This window comes from Urocampus carinirostris, chromosome 17 (assembly GCF_059441175.1).
Source record: "Urocampus carinirostris isolate Australia breed hairy pipefish chromosome 17, RoL_Ucar_1.0, whole genome shotgun sequence".
NCBI lineage: Eukaryota > Metazoa > Chordata > Actinopteri > Syngnathiformes > Syngnathidae > Urocampus > Urocampus carinirostris.
In genome coordinates this window covers 4227409-4246799 of record NC_142365.1, presented here as the reverse complement: position 1 = coordinate 4246799, position 19391 = coordinate 4227409, and the positions used below count along the sequence as shown (strand labels likewise).

Below are 19391 nucleotides of genomic sequence, written 5' to 3'. Positions count from 1 at the left end.
TGAAACGTTACGCGTTTGGGTCTATTATCTGTTCTGGCTCTGACACTAATACTGTCAGTAATACTGCCGTTTGAAGTTTTTTTGAAATAAATTATGAAATTATGAAATAACATGAAGAATTGTTTATTAATCAAATCATATCAAAATCAAAATGTATGTCAGGCAACTCAAAGTGCTGTACAAAAAATTTAGCGCTAAATAAACGCACACAAACACACAATTCTTAGAAAAAAAAAATGATATTAAATAAGTAATTAAAAAATAGATACGATTATGGCAAGACACAGACTAACCATGTGAGGAGAGCGGCCACAAGCACTGAAACAAACACAGTAGTTGAGTATAGTGAAACATGGCAAAAGTTGGTCAGAGACCCACGAAGGTGTCAGGAACCAGAACAGGATCAGGACCCAAACGCGTGACGTTCTCTCACGAGCCTTTTATTTTGTAGGAAATGGGGAGTCATGCACGTTAGGCAGAGGTCTGGCGTGGAAAGACAGGAAGCCAGAGACCGACGAGATCGATACCAATTGCCCAAGTTGATATCGGACAGATAGGGTCGATACCGGACAGGACAGGACAGACAGGATAGATAATGAATCAGGATATCGAAAATAAGCAGGAGAAACTAGACGGGAACTAAAACTAGAGAAAATAATGAACAGGACAAAACCAAACTGGGAAACCGAAATTAAACAGGACAAAATAAACGGGAACAATACCGGACAGGAAATATCAACAGCAACAGGACCGAGTCCAAACCCACGTCTTGCGGGTCTGAGGTTCGTTGACGGACTGACAAAGTAAGAGAGAGAGCGCACTGAGCTTAAAAAGACAGAAAGCCAATCTGTTAATAAGCCGCAGCTGGCGCCACACGGGCGGGGCCAATCGGGCGCCATGGCAACTGTGACAAAAAAGGGTTAAATTTACCTCAAGATGACGTCGTTACCGACTGAAAGTATACGACTGTAACAAAATAACAATTATAGATCTACGAATAATAACACACAACACTAAATGTCTCGGGAACCTGTCGTGGGTTCAAATCTAGCTCCAGACTTCCTGTGCGGAGTTTGTATGTTCTCCCCGTGCTTGCGTGGGTTTCCTCCGGGCACTCCGGTTACCTACCATATTCCAAAAACATGCATTTCAGGTGGATTGGACGGTCCAAATTGTCCCTAGGTGTGAATGAGCGAGTGAGTTGTCTGTCCCCGTGTGCCCTGCGATTGGCTGGCAACCAGTTCAGGGTGTACCCTGCCCACTGCCCGATGATTGCTGGGATGGGCTCCAGCACCCCCGCGACCCTACTGAGGATAAGCGGTGCAGCTAATGAGATGACATGATGAGTTTTATTGTCATTATACTAAATGACAATAACGGGGCAAATTGGGCGCCATGGCAACCGTGACAGAAGTAAACAAAACCCGGCGGCCGGAGATGAAATAAGGCTTCGCTGACCCAGCCCAAGTCGGTCGGAAGGAGACTTTTCCACCATTTAAGAAAAATGCCAGAATCAATGTAGCCTACTTCAATTATTGGTAACTTACTATCCACTCTGAGTTGAATTTAATTTGTTTACCGTCCCTAGAAATTCTCAACTATGCTGTTTCTGTGACACATACACCCACGTCGCACTCAAGCAGCTGAAAATTCCCTCCATACATATTAATCATTGCCGATCATCATAAAACCTAGACATGCTGGCATATTTCGGGGAATAGGAAAAAACACAAAAGCAATTTCCAACATTTATTACGGTAGTCAAGATAGGGTTGATGTCCTCAAGTGATTGGCTCATTCAAAAGCAATCAGTTGCAAGCAGCAGTCAAGGCCCACTTAAAGACGGACCTTTGGTGATTTAAGAGGACTGGAGCTCATCTCTCGACTCGTCTAGTGTACGTAGGCAACCGAAGAGCAAAAAACACATTTATCGAAAAAGCTGCGTAGAAAATGAAAACTTTCTCACCTAGGGGTCGGAAACCTATGACTCGCGAGCCACGTATGGCTCCTGTCACGGGTACACATTGAAGGATTTTATACATTGGACTTTAAAGGATTTTATACGATTGAATACAAATTACCGTATTTTCCGCACTATAAGGCGCACCTAACAGCCTTTATTTTTTTTCAAAAGCTGACCATGCGCCTTATAATACAGTGCGCCTTATTTATGGATCAATATTAAGTCGCAAAGTCTTGCAACTAATTCAAGCAGCCGCCGACTAGATTTTCCCCCGAAGGCGAAGTCGTCCGCGGTGTATGCTGGGATTTATTTACCGGCGTTTCATTGGCTAACCAATGTGTCAATCATCATTTGAATCGATCACTATTGGCTAAAGTTATTCGGAGGTAAAGGGGGCGGATCCTTTTTATCATTTACAGGCTGGCATAGGCTAAAGCGGCAAAACAAAGCCTGCCATTGGCCGAAAAAGATGTGTCAATCATCAGTTGAATCGATCACTATTGGCTAAAGTTATTCAGAGGTCAAGGGGCGGATCCTTTTTATCATTTACAGGCTGGCATAGGCTAAAGCGGCAAAACAAAGCCTGCAATTGGCCGAAAAAGATGAATGTGAATAGCAAGTTCGGTTGTCCACGGCATAGAGGAAACCATTCTGTATTTGTAAATATTTTACTCTCCTGGATTTACTACACTCACGGATATAAGAGGACCATGGTTGCACATTATTATTGAACATAACGACTTCGGTGAGCTACTCTGGCTATATATTTTCCCTGTATCTTGTTTCAGACTGAACTCGATGTTTCTGTGATAAGCGGTGCAGATAATGGATGGAATGGAGTGTCTATTTTTAAATCAAACTCAATTCCAAGTGTTTATTGTCAGATGCACAGTAAAGTTGCGAGCGAAAAAGAAAATAGAAACTAAGGAATGGTTGGCATTTCTTGAATCCCAAGACTTTAACCTTCTGACTGATATTTGGAACGATGCATTTGAGTGACATCGTACGGACACCGCATCTGCACGTGTCTACGACACGTATTTGCTTCTTTGCAAGCTTTCGGAATGTTAAGGGGGTAATAAGTTGGACTGAACTATCTGACTGTTTTGTCCACGTTCCCATTGTAGCGCCCTATAACCGGTTGCGCCTTATAGTGCGGAAAATACGGTACATTTAATGCGAGAGATATTCACTGACTGGGCTGTGGTGCGAGGTCAGGGCACCCCAGGAACGGCGGGAACGGGACGTACGGCTGATAAGATAATCAGCACATCCAGACGCTGGTGACGCAGAAAGGCCCTGATGTTGTTTTGAGTACCCCAGACATCTGGGTGAAGCCCAGGGGGCTTCCTTGACGCGCCCATGGGAGGAGTCGGCACGCCATTATGCGGGGAGAAGATGGCCAATAGGAGAAAGCTAAAGGACTTGAGAAAAAGGCTTCCCAGAGGCTCCAACGTCACTAATTCGGCCGTTTTCGATGGAGTACACTTAGTTGTTAGGGATAATAAATCTGCCCCCGTGTGGAAATGTCAGCTTCCTGTTCATCTTTTCCCTCAAGAAACGAACGCGCATAAATTGTTGGGTGAATGTAGGTTGTGTTTGGTAAATGGAGTCAGATGACTAATTCGAACAATTTGGTAAACGGTACTTTTTGAAATTTAATTCCAACAACATAGAAATTATGCAATTGTCAAACGTGCGAAGGAAACAAAAAATTAACTGGTTCAGTCCAGTATACATAGGACACAATTTTAACCGCAGTTCATAGTCAGGATGTCACACCCACAGATCCCGTTGTGGCTAGAAATCGCTAAATAATCCTTTTTATAGAAGCTCATTAACAATTTATGTTCATTGTTCAGACACTGTATGAGGAAAAAGCCACAGAACAAGCTTTAACCCACAACAACCATTTTTACCCGGAAACTCTAGCAAAGCACCTAGAGTAGTTTGATTGGGTGAACAGTAGGAATGGGCGGAGTTATACACAGGATGGGATGCGGGCATTCTGAAAGTAAAAACGTAGGTATCCTCGAATGCAGTATTTTGTGACATTTTTACAAAAAAGCTTTGCTTGCACCTTGTTTTTTTAAACAATTATTTAGGACAAAAATAATCCTCCGCTCAACTTTTTGCGCCTCAAACCTGAAAAGACTGAAATGTTAATTATTGGTCCATCTAAAAGCAGTGACAGGGAGCCAATCTGTCAACAAGCTGCAGCTGGCGCCACACAGGTGGGGCCAATTAGGCGCCATGACAACCGTGACAAACTCTAAATATTTAGCTTTATTTTACAGTGCTATGTTCTACAATCGAGCCTACATTTATAGCTTACTCTACAAATTATAGTCACGAATAAAAAGGGATCTTTTCCAACAACAACACATTTATTCACATACAACGGGGCAAAATGGATTTTCATGTTTGACATTGAATGAGTTAACAGTTCGTTTATTTCAACAGTTGAATAAACACAGTTTTACATCTGAACCAACTCAACACACTGGAGAAAATCAACTAGGAGTTATGAATAAAAATATGCTTGGCTCAATTTTCATACTCCTTTGAAATCAATGAAAAAATACAAAATAAGAGGTTTAGCAGTGAACGGGCAGATAAACTGAGAAAATACTGCACAATATTGTCTTTAACATGAAACCATAAAATCCATCAGTACAAGGTATCAAATCCTGAGTAGCAGCACGATTAACAATGTCATCCAAGTGTTTGTTCGTTAACCTTGAGCTTTGCTTTAATTTTCTTATTGTTCATCACAGAAAACACCTAAAGTACAGAGACCCCTCGCCACTTCCCACTTCGGTTATCAATTTTGAATTAAATAGTTTTTATTGTCATTGATATCAACGTATCGTACATTGTGGTCAGAGGGAGCACACAACAAGTTCCTGTGTGTGGGCGTGACTGCGTACGCGACTCTGATACGCTGGTTTAAGCTGTCAGTCAAACAGCCGGGGTAGGCATGCCCAGTCTACGTCTCCGAATCGAAACCAACTGGGAAGGCTAGCTTTTAGTGGTCCCATACATAGGAAAGAAAATGTAGTATAAACTATTAACCGAAATTTATTTCGTGTTGTGTGTTATTATTGGTAGATCTATAATTGTTATTTCGTTACAGTCGCATACTCTTAGTCGGTAACAACGTTATCTTGAGGTAAATTTAACCCTTTTTTGTCATGTTTGCCATGGCGCCCAATTGGCCCCGCCCGTGGGGCGCCAGCTGCGGTTCATTAACAGATTGCCCCTCCGTCTTTTTAAGCTCAGTGCACTTTCTCTTACTTTGTCAGTCTGTCAACGAACCTCTGCCCAGCAAGACGTGGGTTCTGACTCGGTCCTGTTTTCCTGTTGGTATTTCCAGTCCGGTATCGTTCCTGTTTATTTTTGTCCTGTTTAATATCGGTTTCCAGTTTGGTTCCCGTCTATTTTTGTCCTGTTTATTATTCTCTCCAGTTTTCGTTCCCGTCTTGTTTGTCCTGCTTATTTTCAATATCCTGTTTCATTATCTATCTTATCTGTCCGTCCCGTCCTGTCCGGTATCGACCCCATCTGTCCGATATCAACTCGGGCAATTGGAATCGATCTCGTCAGGCTCTGGCTTCCAGTCTTTACACGCCAGACCGCTGTCTGACGTGTATGACTCCCCATTTCCCGTAAAATAAAAGCTTGTGTTAGAACGTCACGCGTTTGGGTCCTGATCCAGTTCTGGTTCATGACATTTTTTGAAAGTGGGACGCTACTCTGCGGATTATCACTTTTCGCAGGAGGGTCCTAGTCCCTGTTAACAGCGAAAAACCGAGGGATCTCTGTAGACCAAAACATGGACTGAACCTTTTGACATACTCTGAAATTTACAGCAGGCCAGAATAAATCACCCTGTGGGCCGAATCCGGCCCGCAGGCCGTATCTTTAACGTGTCTGCTTTAACATGTCTCAATAGATGCTCAAGAGGTATGATAGATTTATGACCCAACAGGACTTTTCACCAACCTGATCAAGAAAAACGACAATAAGGCAGTATAGTACTACACATAGTTTTCAACATGGTGCAAAATATTAGTATATTTTTACGTAGATGAGTACTTGGTATAAGAAAATGACGAATACTTTATGACTTTTATGACATATAATAAAAATAGCTATTTTTCTTCACATAATAAGTTTATTCCCTTGCTCACAAAACAGTGGAATTCTTGTGCTTCTTGAACAGCTAACACGATAGCATCACCATTTCTTATTGTGCACAATGCTAACGGCTAAGCTAACTCATATTCGGCTTCGCTCCTACGAATACAGTACATTCCACTGGTCCCCTTCTTTCAAAGTTTTCTAGATTATTCAGGGTTAGTACACTTCCTACTTGGACAAACTTAAGCTACTTTCAAGCACTTTTAAAACCAAATTTTCAATTTATTTTCTAGTGCTTTTAGAGAGTTAAATAAAAAGTCCCTATCTTGCTGCTAGCTCGTTCTTTGTGCTATTTGGAGCTGTTCCTATCTATGATCTACCATTGTTTTGCATCAATGGGCTGCTATAAAATGACGTGAATTCTGCCATTCTGCCTTAACAATCCACGCGCAGCTTCGCTAAGTCACACTTGTTTACCAACACGAAGGTGTTGCGTCATACTTATTTTAATTGATGTTTTTTGCGTGTTTTTCTGAGGATCTGTGACTAAATTGGTTTTGCATTTTCATCATTTATTTATAGCACCTAAGAGTTAATATTTTAGTTTTATTGTTTTGCATTTTTGGGGATTTCGTGACTTTAAACCTGTTCAATGTGTAGAAAGCTGAAATAGTTTTGTTTTTTACAATTTTTTTGCCGGGATGTGGATATTTTAATTTATATTTCATGTTTTTTTGCAGAAATACCTTGCAAATCATATAATGTTTTATTATTATTGATAATATATCCCCCCCAAAAAAGTGAGCCAAGCTGAAATAGCCACTTCTGGAAAAAAAAATTGGAATTCCCATGACTACTGTGATAATCCTGTCCTCTTCGATGCAACAGTAGGGGGCAGTAACGCTTTACTCAATAACAAGGACTCGAGCCACCATTGGCGTCATTTTTACACTTTTTTTTCTCTCGCTTTAAAGCATGGTCTATCGAGTCAGGCTACCAGGAAACACGGCGTTGGAAGTAATTTCAAGCGTTTTCAAGCACTTCAACCAAAATTCAAACATTTTCCTCACCTCAAAAACACATTAAAATTCAAACATTTTCAAGGATTTCAAGCACCCGTACGAACCCTGTATTACTACGCTTTGACCGGATTTGAGGCAGACGTTTATGGCTGGGTCAGTATCGCTGAGTATCGTCCTATCATTGTACAAATATAGACAGTATGGAGCTTTCACGTTCCTACTTTGCATTGTATTTGTGACCACAAAGTGCTTCTTGCTAGGTTAATGTAAACCAGGGGTCTCCAACCTTTTTCAAGCGGCTAAATACTTTTTGTTTCTAATTAGCGCAAAGGGCTAATTTCTAACATAGCAACTTAGCTAGATAGCTTGCTGATTAGCTAAAAAGGTAAGTTGATACTTAGCTAGAAAGGTACAAGTAAAAAACAGCTGAATAGCTAGCTAAAAGAGTAAAAATCCATCACAGTAGTTGGATGGAAGGCTAAAAACAAAGCTAGGTAGCATGCAGAATAAGTAAAATGCTAGCTAGACAGCATGCTAAATAGCTGAAAAGGTAGCTTGATAGTTAGCTAGAAAGGTAAACATGTAAACAAAAAGGGATCTAGATAGCTAGCTAAATAGTAAAAAGCTATCTCAATAGTTGAATGGGAAGCTAGATACAGTAGCTAGCTAGAGATTAGGCCAAAAGTTAGTTTAAGACCTGCAAAAAAAAGGGAAATGTTAGCTTGATAGTGTGCAAGAAAATGTAAAAAGCTAGCTAGATAGCTTGCTAAATAACTGAAAAGGTAGCTTGATAGTTAGCTAGAAAGGTAAACATGTATAATCAAAAGTGATATAAATAGCTAGCTAAATAGTAAAAATATATCTAAATAGTTGGATGGGAAGCTGGATACAGTAGCTAGCTAGAGAGGAGGCCAAAATTTAGTTTAAAAAAGGTAAAATGTTAGCTCGATAGTATGCAAGAAAATGTAAAAAGCTAGCTAGATAGCTTGCTAAATAACTGAAAAGGTAACTTGATAGTTCGCTAGAAAGGTAAACATGTAAACAAAAAGGGATCTAAATAGCTGGCTAAATAGTAAAATGTTATCTAAATAGTTGGATGGGAAGCTAGATGCGGTAGCTAGCTACAGATGAGGCTAAAATTTAGTTAAAAAAGGTAAAATATTTGCCCGATAGTGTGCAAGAAAATGTAAAAAAACTAGCTAGGTAGCTTTCTAAATAACTGAAAAGGTAACTTGATAGTTAGCTAGAAAAGTAAACATGTAAACCAAAAGGGATCTAGATAGCTAGCTAAATAGTAAAAAGCTATCTAAACAGTTGTATGGGAAGCTAGATACACTAGCTAGTGAGAGAGGAGGCCAAAATTTAGTTTTAACAAAAGGTAAAATGTTAGCTCGATAGTGTGCAAGAAAATGTAAAAAACTAGCTAGATAGCTTACTAAATAACTGAAAAGGTAGCTTGATAGTTAGCTAGAAAGGTAAACATGTATAATCAAAAGTGATATAAATAGCTAGCTAAATAGTAAAAAGCTATCTAAATAGTTGGATGGAAAGCTAGATACAGTAGCTAGCTAGAGAGGAGGCCAAAATTTAGTTTACAACATGCAAAAAAAGGTAAAATGTTAGCTCGATAGTGTGCAAGAAAATGTAAAAAGATAGTTAGCTAGCTTTGCTAAATAACTGAAAAGGTAGCTTGATAGTTAGCTAGAAAGGTAAACATGTAAACAAAAAGGGATCTAGATAGCTAGCTAAATAGTAAAAAGCTATCTAAATAGTTGGATGGGAAGCTAGATACAGTAGCTAGCTAGAGATGAGGCCAAAATTTAGTTTAAGACTTGAAAAAAGTAAAATGTTCGCTTGATAGTGTGCAAGAAAATGTAAAAAGCTAGCTAGATAGCTTATGTAAAAGTTAAAATTGTACAAAAATAGCTGGCTACAGAGTTAAAACATAACTTCACATATTTTGCTCATTCGCTTCATAAAATCCATATATTGGAATTTTGTTTTTCGTATTTTCTGTCAAATAAATCATTAAAAAGATTAATAAATAAATGTGTTTAATACTTGTATGGATTCTCACTCTATTCTTATCAATATCATTAGACTTAAAAAGTGGTCGGCGGCGCCCCCTGTTGGCTGCGGCTGCATCGGCTCGCTACAACGGGTCAGGTGCAATCGACATTTCGTTCTGTGTACATTGTTACACAGAATGACAATACAAGGAAATTATTATTATTATTATTATTATTATCAATACTTGAATAGGATTTCTTTTATTTGATTTTCTAAAATAATTATAATTAAAAATTTTATTACTGTATCGTTAATATGTTATTACAATGTTAATGACTACTAATAAATTAAGTCAACCAATAAAAAAGATATTTTACTAGAAAATCACTATGACCAAGCACTGATTTTCAGAACAGGTCCGCAGGCACCTCGACTATCCCTAGGGGGCACCACGTTGGAGACCCCTGATGTAAACAGAGGGGCCATCTTGGCTTCCATTTTGTCAATGGAGAAAAAGGAATCAGAAGGTTTTATAGACAATAAATACAATCCCTTCGTTGGCAGTTGATTCTTTTCACGTGCCCTCCGTTTCCTAGGTGACACCAAAGAAAACATGGAGTAAATGCAAACAATGTTATGGATTTGTTTGTTTATTTTGTTCTTACATTCGCCAGGGTAGGATTGTGCATCTCCCGCTGTTGATAGTAAGCCGAGATAATGCAGTTCCTCCTGTGAGTGCACAAAGAAATCACATTTCTTACAGTGATACCTCGTCTTACGAGCTAAATTCGTGCCAGGATCGTGCTTGTATCTCAAATCGCACACGTAATGAGCAACAGGAAGGAATTAAAAACGAATTGGTTCGCTCAAGTCTTCCCAAAAAAGGTAACACTGTGAATTCTCATGCATTTGACCATTTCACACACGGGCTCTCACTTGCTCTGTATGCCGCCCCCTGGTGGTAATCCAGGGATCGTGCTAGCGGCGAGGACAGTGAGGACCGACAGCAAATCCGGATCCTCTCCTCTGGCGCACAGATCGTCGTAAATCTCTGTTGTGCAGAAGACATAGAATATATTTGTTGCATTTTCTAAGGGCAACTGTGATAAAGGGTTTTGAACGTCGTTGGGCGTCACCCCAAAAAATACGCAGAGACAAGATATGGCAAAAAGGGAACGCGCTTTATTGCATTCGGACACGTTCAAAGTTCCATTGGCTTTTATAGTGTTCTCAAATAAAGTTAAGATATCTCGTGAAGGTTGTCCTCTGTTTTTCAAGGCAAGCCTTATTCGACCCCTGACTCCTGCCCATCCTGTTTTTTCTCCCGTTTGTCTCCGGCCACGACCCGTTTTGATCCTGACCACGTCTGCCCTTCCGTCCCGGCTTATGACCTCTTTTCGTCCCCGAGCACGTCTACTCTCCTTTCCTGGCTTACGACTCGCCTAGGACCCCGACCACGTTTTTTGCTCTCCTGTCCCGGCTATCGACCTGTTTTTCCGTCCTTGACACCACCATCGCTCATGTTCCGATCACAATCACAGTACAAGAGGTCCGTTGGTCCTGACACAGTACTGTAGTTGAAAATTTCCATTTAATGTTTATGCATGTTGAACATGTTTAAAACGGCCGGAGCTACTGAGTGAAGCGTTTTGTATCTCATTAAAAATGCAGCTAAGCATTACACTTTTCTTTTACGACAAACAGATTTGTTGTCTGTCCCTGTGTGCCCTGCGATTGGCTGGCAACCAGTTCAGGGTGTCCCCTGCCCACTGCCCGGAGATGGCTGGGATGGGCTCCAGCCCCCCCGCGACCCTAATGAGGATAAGCGGTACGGCTGATGAGATGAGATGAGATTTCTGACCATTTTTTTTCCATATTTCACAAAATTTATTATTGTTTATATTTTCCTCTCTTTTTTTTCAGTATTCATAAAAACAATAATTTGCTAAAGTGGCGTTGTAAACAACAGAAAATTTGGGTAGCTTCAGAACACTCTTGTTTTAGCCACAGAAGAACTTGTAAGGACCAGAACTGAAACAGGACCCAATTGCGTAACGTTGACTACAAGTCTTATTGAAAGGAAGAGGAGAGGAAGAGCAGCGCCCGCGATCCGATCCTCGCTGGACACGGGAAGCAAGTCGCTCCCCCAATCGGATTGTGATCCAAACACGGAAGTAGCGAGCGATGGCGGGGTCAGGGACGGAAAACTGGTCGGTAGCCGGGACTGGGAGAGCAAAGCGTGGTCTGAAACGAGTCGTAAGCCAGGACGGGAGAGTAGACGTAGTCAGGATCAAAACAGGTCGTAGCCGTAGACAAACGGGAGCAAAAACGTGACAGGCGGGAGTTGTCACTTAGCGGAGCGGGAAGCAGGAAGTAAAAACTCATTTGCGTAGACTTACTCACACAATTTATTGGAGAAAGCAAAGGAGGGTGCGCACACTCGATCCGGGGATCGATGGTCGCGGAGTGGATTAGAAATCCAAACAAAAGTAAAGTTGTCCAAAACGGATCAGACCAAAAACAAAACAGGATCAAACGCAGGCAGATTTACAGACTAGGCATTTCTCAGAATTAAACAGAACTTGCTGAAATCTCACCGAAGTCTCACCAAAGTGTGACAAACGATCCAGCAACGCACCCTTCAAAGGAACGCTTTTAAATACTGTCAAGAAGCAATCAGTCAATGCGAGTCAGCCGGTGTCCATGGGCGGGGCAAGCTGGGCGCCATGGCAACCGCGCCAGACATGACAGGAGTCAGGGTCGAAAAAGGCTTGCCTTGTATAAACAGAGGTTCGCAGACAGACTGACCACAGGGGATTGACAGGACTGGGTTTAAATAGGGACAGGGAGCCAATCAGAGATCGCGGAGATTGGCGCCAAATGAGCAAACACAGGTGATTCAAATCGGTAATCATGACAGAACTATTTTGTGGTGAAAAATAACGCTAATTTTGTCATAGAAGAAGACACAGATCATTTTCAGAAAAGAAAACATCATACCAGCAACTTTGGACTCCAGCAGGTCCTCCAGCTCGGCCTCCTGGTGCAATGCCTCAGTTGACAGCTGGGGGGCGCCAGGGAAGCAAAGAAGGATGATGCTGATGTTATCTAGGCTGCCCTGTGATGGAAAATAACGACGTCACCATTTCAAACATCGCTGCCAATTCCTGTTTTTTTTTTCCCTTTCACACGCAGTGGAGCGCAGAAATGCACGCACGCTGAAGAAGCAGTGACATTTTGAGGTTATTATGGATTTACGCACTTGCGCGTTCTTACATAACGGTGACATGATGGATGTGACAGTCAAGGCCAAAAATAAAGCTCTGATGACAACATGTAAACGTGCCCTTTTTCTCTTTACGCGTTTTGATTGATTCATCACAATTTGAAAAACTAGACATCATATTTGACACATTTTTCTAGAGGCGTTTCCAAAGGTGCCTATTTGAAGACGACCAGTTTACAACACTAAAACCTTTCCAAATTTGTATTTTTTTAGACATTGTAAAAGAATTGTAATTGTTTGTCTTCTCTTTTCAGAAGTTGGACAGATTGGGTCGATCCCGGACAGGACGGGACGGAGAGGATTGATATCAAAACAGGACAAACTAGACAGGAACGAAACTGGAAACCGATATTAAACAGGATGAAATAAACAAGAACAATACCGGACAGGAAATACCAACAGGAATCAGGACCGAGTCAAACTTTATAATGAAAAGCCCCTCAAAAAAACTTTAGGCTAAAACAAATGTTGACATTGTAAAAGAATTGTAAATGTTTGACTTCTCTTTCCAGAAGTCAGACAGATGGGGTTGATAACGGACAGGACGGGACAGAGAGGATTGATATCAAAACAGGACAAACTAGACGGGAACGAAACTGGAAACCGATATTAAACAGGACGAAATAAACAAGAACAATACCGGACAGGAAATATCAACAGGAAACAGGACCGAGTCAAACTTTATAATGAAAAGCCCCTCAAAAAACTTTAGGCCAAAACAAATGTTTTACCCAGAATCTCTAGCAAAGATTTAACTATCCCTAATCATGGACAGAGGCTTATTTGTGGATTTAGGTCTGTACTGACCAAGCACAGTGTCGAATTGGTTTTGGATAGGGCGTGCATCTTTTACATCAGGCGAACAACTTACAAAACGTCTCCGCCCGGGTGGCCGACAACTTTTTCAAGAAAAAAATAATAATAACAATCGAAAAAAAAATTATATATATGTAACGGGTGTAATAATAACTTGTGTTTTATTGAAATTCCTGCTGAAATATAGTGGCTCAGGAGGTAGAGAGCTCGTCTTGGGATCAAGAGACCGCAGGTTCGATTCCCGGCTCATCCGTGTTACATGTTGAAGTGTCCTTGGGTAAGACACTGAACCCCTAACACCCCCAATAAGCAGGTTAGCGCCTTACATGGCTGCACGGCCGCTATTGGGAAATGTGAAGCACACTGTAAAGCGCTTTGGTAAGTCTTGACTTGAAAAGCGCTATATAAATGCAGATCATTTCATTTCATTTCATTTAAGTGTCCTGCAATGATGACAAACAGTGCCACCTGCTGGTATGAGGTAAGGTTTGCTTTAGCTTTAGACTTTGAGACAGGAAGGTGGGGTTTTTTGGCAGTCTACAACGAGCTGCCAACGGTAAAACACTATCTTTTGGTGCTCCGCAAAACAAAGTTAATTTCAAACATTAAAACCATAGCTGACAAATCTCTCAACATGCACAGTAATGTGATTGAAGTTGTCAAGCGGTTTGGATTTATTTTCGTTTTGTTTCTGTCATCTTTTATGTTAATTTTGCTGGACGTTGCATGTTGTGCTAAAATGCTAATTCCCCTTATAGAGATCAAAAAAATCAAAGCCAGCAGAGAAGCTTACCACGTGTTGTGACTCATTCATCTGCAGGCAAATTGTACCCGTTTTTATACTCATTATTGTTATTATTTCTATTTTCTCATACATATAAAAAGGATGATGTTGGTTGAAATTCAGACTAAAGAAAAATATGTTGAATACATTGTAAACGTTAAAAAAACACTATACGATCTCTTGTTAAAAGTATCTTGTTAAAATGGATGTAAAAATGTATTGTGATGGTTGATATTCTAAAATGTATTTCATGTAAACTGAAAAGAAAGCTCTTTGATATGTTTTGGGCAGTCTACGACATAAGGCCGTGCATTTGCATATCATTTTCCAAAGTAGGCACACAGAGAACACAAGAAAAATGGATAAGTGGTTAGGAATCAAGCCAAAGCCCCAGAAGAAAGATTCAAAAGAAGCTAACAAAATGAATGACGCTACAAAACGTAAACGTACATTTAAAGCATCGTGGAAAGAGGAGTTCACGTGGCTTGTGGCAAACATTGCATGAATGAAGATGAGTAAATACAGGAACATACTGATGGCAGATGGAAACAGCCATGTCATATACATGCAATGAATGTTAGAAGTAGATTTATAAGAAACTTAATTTTGAATTGTTGTTCTGTTATATATTCTGATGATCAATCCTTAATACTTTGCAACAATGTTTTTTTTGCAATGAGTCGTCTTATTTTGTTTCAAATTGTGAAAAATGGGGCAGGCAACTATATGGCTGATCAGGCAACTTTTCAGAGGTGGAGTCAGCTAACTTTTTCTCGTGAGTTTTAGATACTGTCGATAAACCTGTGTATTCTTGTGTTTTACTGTATAATTAAATCAACTTCATGCTAAATTTAAGAAAAAAATGAACTCTGATAATTTGACTAATCGTTTAAATATTGTTGTGGTTCATTGGAGTCGAGCTAGACATAAGGAGAACACATTAGTTTAAGACGGGAAATTCCAGGCTTGTTTCTCCCGAGTTTAAATGTCAGCGAGTGTTATTATTAATAAGACTCGTCTTGGGCTGCCAAGTAATAACATTCTGCTTGGCATGGAATAAGCGGTCAAGTCAGGAATTTGGATGTGTCAGGCCGACCCCAACGAGTTTCTTGGAAATTGTGTAACTTTGGAGAATCGAAAGAGGACGAAAACATTTTGAAAAAACTGTCAATTATCGTAAAGCATGCACATTGAGGAAAAAGCAAGTGCGTCATCGCGAGGGGGACGCGCTAAGTAACATGAAATGTTGTCTGAAGGTATAAAAAAGCTGATTGTCTCTTAGACGAATGAGAACTCTGTTTTGGACTCTGACGAAGATAATTAAACGGCTCTCCCTCTCCCGCCAAGATCTCCTTGCATGTTGTTTTTATGTTTTGGAGGGACGCAATAAGGTCTGCTCCGAAAATAGTAGGTGACTAGTCAACTAATAAAATTCTCGTTAGTTGCAGTCTTACTGACCGACGATCTTTTAGCTACTTCCCTCAAAAGTTCTGACCTTGTAGAGGCAGAGATCAATGACTTGCGAGCAGACGTCCCTCAGATCGGTGCACACCAGGAGGCGACTTCGGACGAAAGCGCAGAGTTCCTCGTTGCTGAGGGCGTCCCACACCCCGTCGCAGGCCAGAACCAAGAACTCGTCGGCCGACGAGCGCTCCAGGGCGATCACCTCCGGCTCGGGCGAGACCATCTGCTCGCCCGGGGGCCGGTCTTCGGCCCCCTTGTAGCTGAAGTCGCCCAGGGCTCGGGAGACGGCCAGGAAGCCGTTGATCCGCTGCAGAGACACGGTCCCCCCGGCGCCTTCGATGCGTTCCTTCTCCAGGGGACTGTAGGGTTTGTGGTCCTCGGTGGAGAAGCGTACCTGGCCCGAGTGGCACAGGACGGCCCTGGAGTCGCCGCAGTTGGCCAGGTAGATGCGGCGGGGCGAGACCAGGGCGGCCACCGCCGTGGTGCCCCCTCGCTCCCAACCTTCGCGGCGAGCCACGGCGTGGAGATGTCTGTCCGTTTGCAGGAAGCTCTCCGTCAGGGCCGCTTTTACCCCGTCCGGATCGTCTTCCGGCCCCAGGCCATCTGTCGGTACGGACCCCAGTTTTAGTCTCAGAATCACCTTTATGATCGAGTTGGTACAACACACCTGTCAACCTGTACGTTTTTGCCGCACAAAGTACTATTATTATGCATTTTAAGACGACGTACAAGAAAATCCGTACGGAAAAACGCAAATTTGTCAATGATGGGTACTGTCCGGTATACACCGACGATCGCGAAACGGCAAATCAATCGAGTCAAACGAGTTCGCCGCAGAAGCCTCTATCTCGGTATGGTTTTTTTCGTTGCAAACGAAGCCAGCGGTTTGATTGTATAATTTTTGTAGCATATCTGTAGTATTTTGGTCGTATTTCCATCGTATACTTTTTGTAGTATATCTGTCATAAAATTTCTGCAGAACTATTTTTAGAGTATTTCTGTTGAAGTACTTCTTTATCAGTATTTTTGGAATATTTCTTAAATAATTCTTTATTTTATTTTTGCTGTTTATTTTGTATTATTTCTGTTGTAATACTTCTGTCGTCGTATTTTTTGTATTGTAGTATTACTGTCCGAGTATTTTGTGGTATTTTTTTCAAAATAATATGTTAGACCCTGCTTTTAAACACAAAACTTGGTATTTCGTTTTGTAGTAATTTTGCAGATATATATATATATATATATATATATATATATGAACAGGGTTGGGTAGGGCTACTTTAACTGGATTACTTTCAATGACTTTTGGATTACTCCAATACCAAATATGCTAAGAAAAGACAAAAGAAACTAAATAGGAATAAAATGACTATATTTTGTGCAGGCTCGGGGAGTAACGGAACACATGGAATGGCAAAAACGATGTTTGGATTTATTTTCATTTTGTTTCTGTCGCATTTGATGTTCGATTTGCCGGAGATCAAAGAGATCAAAGCCAGGAGAGAAAGCTTACCACATGTTGTGAGTCATCATTTTATTCATATTTACTTTCTTTTGTCTTTGATTAGCATATTTGGTATTGGAGTCATCCAAAAGTCATTGAAAGTAATCCAGTTAAAGTAACCCTTACCCAATCCTGCAGGTCTTTCTTCCCTCTCTCTTACTATTTTTTCTTTTTATATCTTGTTTCTCACTTACTCTCTCTCTTTTTTTCTCTATCTCCCTCCATTTTTCTCTCAGTCTCTATCTCTCTCTCTTTCACTCTCTCTGTCTATTCTTTTTCTCTTTGTTCCTCTTTGTCTCTTTCTCTTTTTGTCTTTTACCTTCTTCATATTTTCCTTTTCTCTCTCTCACTCTCTCTTTACCCTTCTCTCTTTCCCTCTTTTCTTTTCTCTCCTTCTCTTTTCTATTTCTCTTTCGGTGTCATTCTTTCTAGTTCTTTCTCAGGGTTGGGTAGGGTTACTTTAACTGGTTTATTTTCAATGACTTTTGGATGACTTCAATACCAAATATGCTAATAAAAGACAAAAGAAACTAAATATGAATAAAATGACTCAATTTTGTGCAGGCTTGGGGAGTAACGGAATACATGGAACGGCAAAAATGATGTCGGTAAGGTAAGCTGTTTGGATTGATTTTCATTTTGTTTCTGTCGCATTTGATGTAAGTTTTGCCAGAGATCAAAGCCAGGAGAGAAAGCTTACCACGTGCTGTGAGTCATCATTTTATTCATATTTAGTTTCTTTTGTCTTTTATTAGCATATCCAAAAGTCATTGAAAGTAATCCAGTTAAAGTAACCCTTACCCAACCCTGTATATGAATCTTCATTATGTTTTATGCTCTCAACCCCAAAATGGCCTCCCGGTGTCCGCGATCGTCCCTCACCCGCAGCCAGGATGTGCCCCAGAAGATGCCGCGAGCAGTGTTGCGCCACGGCGCTGCCGGCGTGGCCGTCGAACACGGCGAAGAAGCTCCAGTCCGCCAGCGGCGCCCCCAGCTGGGGCACGCAGTTGTGACGGTCCTCCATGTTGGCCCTCCATCCTTGCATGCTCCCCAGGGCGTATGTAAGCCCCCGGCGCGTGCATCCCTCCTCCGCCAACTTGTCCAAGACCGGCCGCTCCAGGTAAGGGCTGGGCATCACCTCCTCCTTGTCTCCTCCCTCCCCCTCGGCTGCGCCCCCTCGCGCCACCTTGAAGAAGGAGCTGACCTTCTTCTCCGTCTCTTTGACCAGCTGGCGCACGAAGGAGGGCATCTCCACGCCTCCCTTCCTGGACGTCCTCATGCTTGGGAGGTTGCTCTTCCGGCCTGCTGCTGGTGCTGCCGCCGCCGCCCAGTCTTGAATGGGACGGATGCTGCCGTCTTCTTCTCCCCGCTCATCTCCTCTTGTGTGGTCTCTGGAGACGTCGCTGAAGACCCTTCTCTCCTGCGCTCCTGCCTCCCTCGCTTCTCCTCCGATGAGAAATGGCTACTGATCCGTCGGTTGCGAACGAAATGGCTCTTTGAACGGACTCTCAGAAGTGAGCGACGGGAGCCGGCTCCCTATACCAAACAAGAGCCTGTTCCCTTTGAGGCGCTTACTTGTCTCTTGTAAATTATCTGCATTTCTATAGCGCTTTTCAAGTCAATGAAGACCTCCCAAAGCACTTTACAATGTGCTTCACACACACACTCACACACCAATAGGGAGTCAGCTATGCAAGACGCCGACCTGCTTCTTGGGGGCATTAGGGATTCAGTGTCTTGCCCATGGAGGAGCCGGGAATCAAACCTGCGACCTCTTGATCCCAAGACAAGACCTCTACCTCCTGAGCTAATGTGATTCGTCGAACTTTAAAAACGAAATTACTTCCAGTTTCTCACTACTCCCAAAAAGTAAATGATTGACTGACTGAATTACTCTGCAGAAAAGTAACTTGTTACCAGGGAAGTAACTATTTACTGTCACAGTTGCCGTGGCGCCCAATTGGTCCCACCCGTGTGGCAGCAGCTGCGGCTCGTTGACAGATTGGCTTTCCGTCTAAGCTCAGTGCTCTCATTTTTCCTTTGTCAGTCCGTCAACGAACCTCTGCCCCACAAGATGTGGGTTCTGACTCAGTCCTGTTTCCTGTTGATATTTCCTCCCCGGTATTGTTCCCGTTTATTTTGTCCTGTTTAATATCAGTTTCCAGTTTTTTTCCCCGTCTTTTTTTGTCCTGTTTATTATTCTCTCCAGTTTTTGTTCCCGTCTAGTTTGTCCTGTTTAATTTCGATATCCTGTTTTGATATCAATCTCGACTGTCCAGTCCTGTCCGGTATCGACCCCATCTGTCCGATAACTGCTCGGACAATTGGTATCTCGTCGGTCACTGGCTTCCTGTCTTTCCACGCCAGACTGCTGCCTAACGTGCATGACTCCCTATTTC

General features: G+C 41.8%; 1 protein-coding gene across 1 annotated transcript; it reads right to left on the bottom strand.

Annotated features, from left to right (window-relative positions):
- Positions 1-9572: 9572 nt before the first annotated feature.
- Positions 9573-18433, bottom strand: ppm1nb (protein phosphatase, Mg2+/Mn2+ dependent, 1Nb (putative)). Its single transcript, XM_088321811.1, has 6 exons — positions 17875-18433; positions 15520-16091; positions 12139-12256; positions 10075-10189; positions 9804-9867; positions 9573-9730 (listed from the first exon to the last, which is right to left on the bottom strand). The coding sequence occupies exons 1-6, from the start codon at positions 18269-18271 to the stop codon at positions 9713-9715; spliced, it is 1284 nt and encodes a 427-aa protein (XP_088177937.1). The 5' UTR covers positions 18272-18433; the 3' UTR covers positions 9573-9712.
- Between the last annotated feature and the right edge of the window lie 958 nt (positions 18434-19391).

Bases quoted from the DNA above. Each gene is read 5' to 3' on its own strand.
- ppm1nb (XM_088321811.1), bottom strand. From the start codon at position 18,271: ATGAGGACGTCCAGGAAGGGAGGCGTGGAGATGCCCTCCTTCGTGCGC. The intron at 16,092-17,874 runs GTGAGGGACGAT...CCGTACCGACAG, and splicing joins GGGGCACATCCTGGCTGCGG to ATGGCCTGGGGCCGGAAGAC. The intron at 12,257-15,519 runs GTCAGAACTTTT...TTTCCATCACAG, and splicing joins TTGATCTCTGCCTCTACAAG to GGCAGCCTAGATAACATCAG.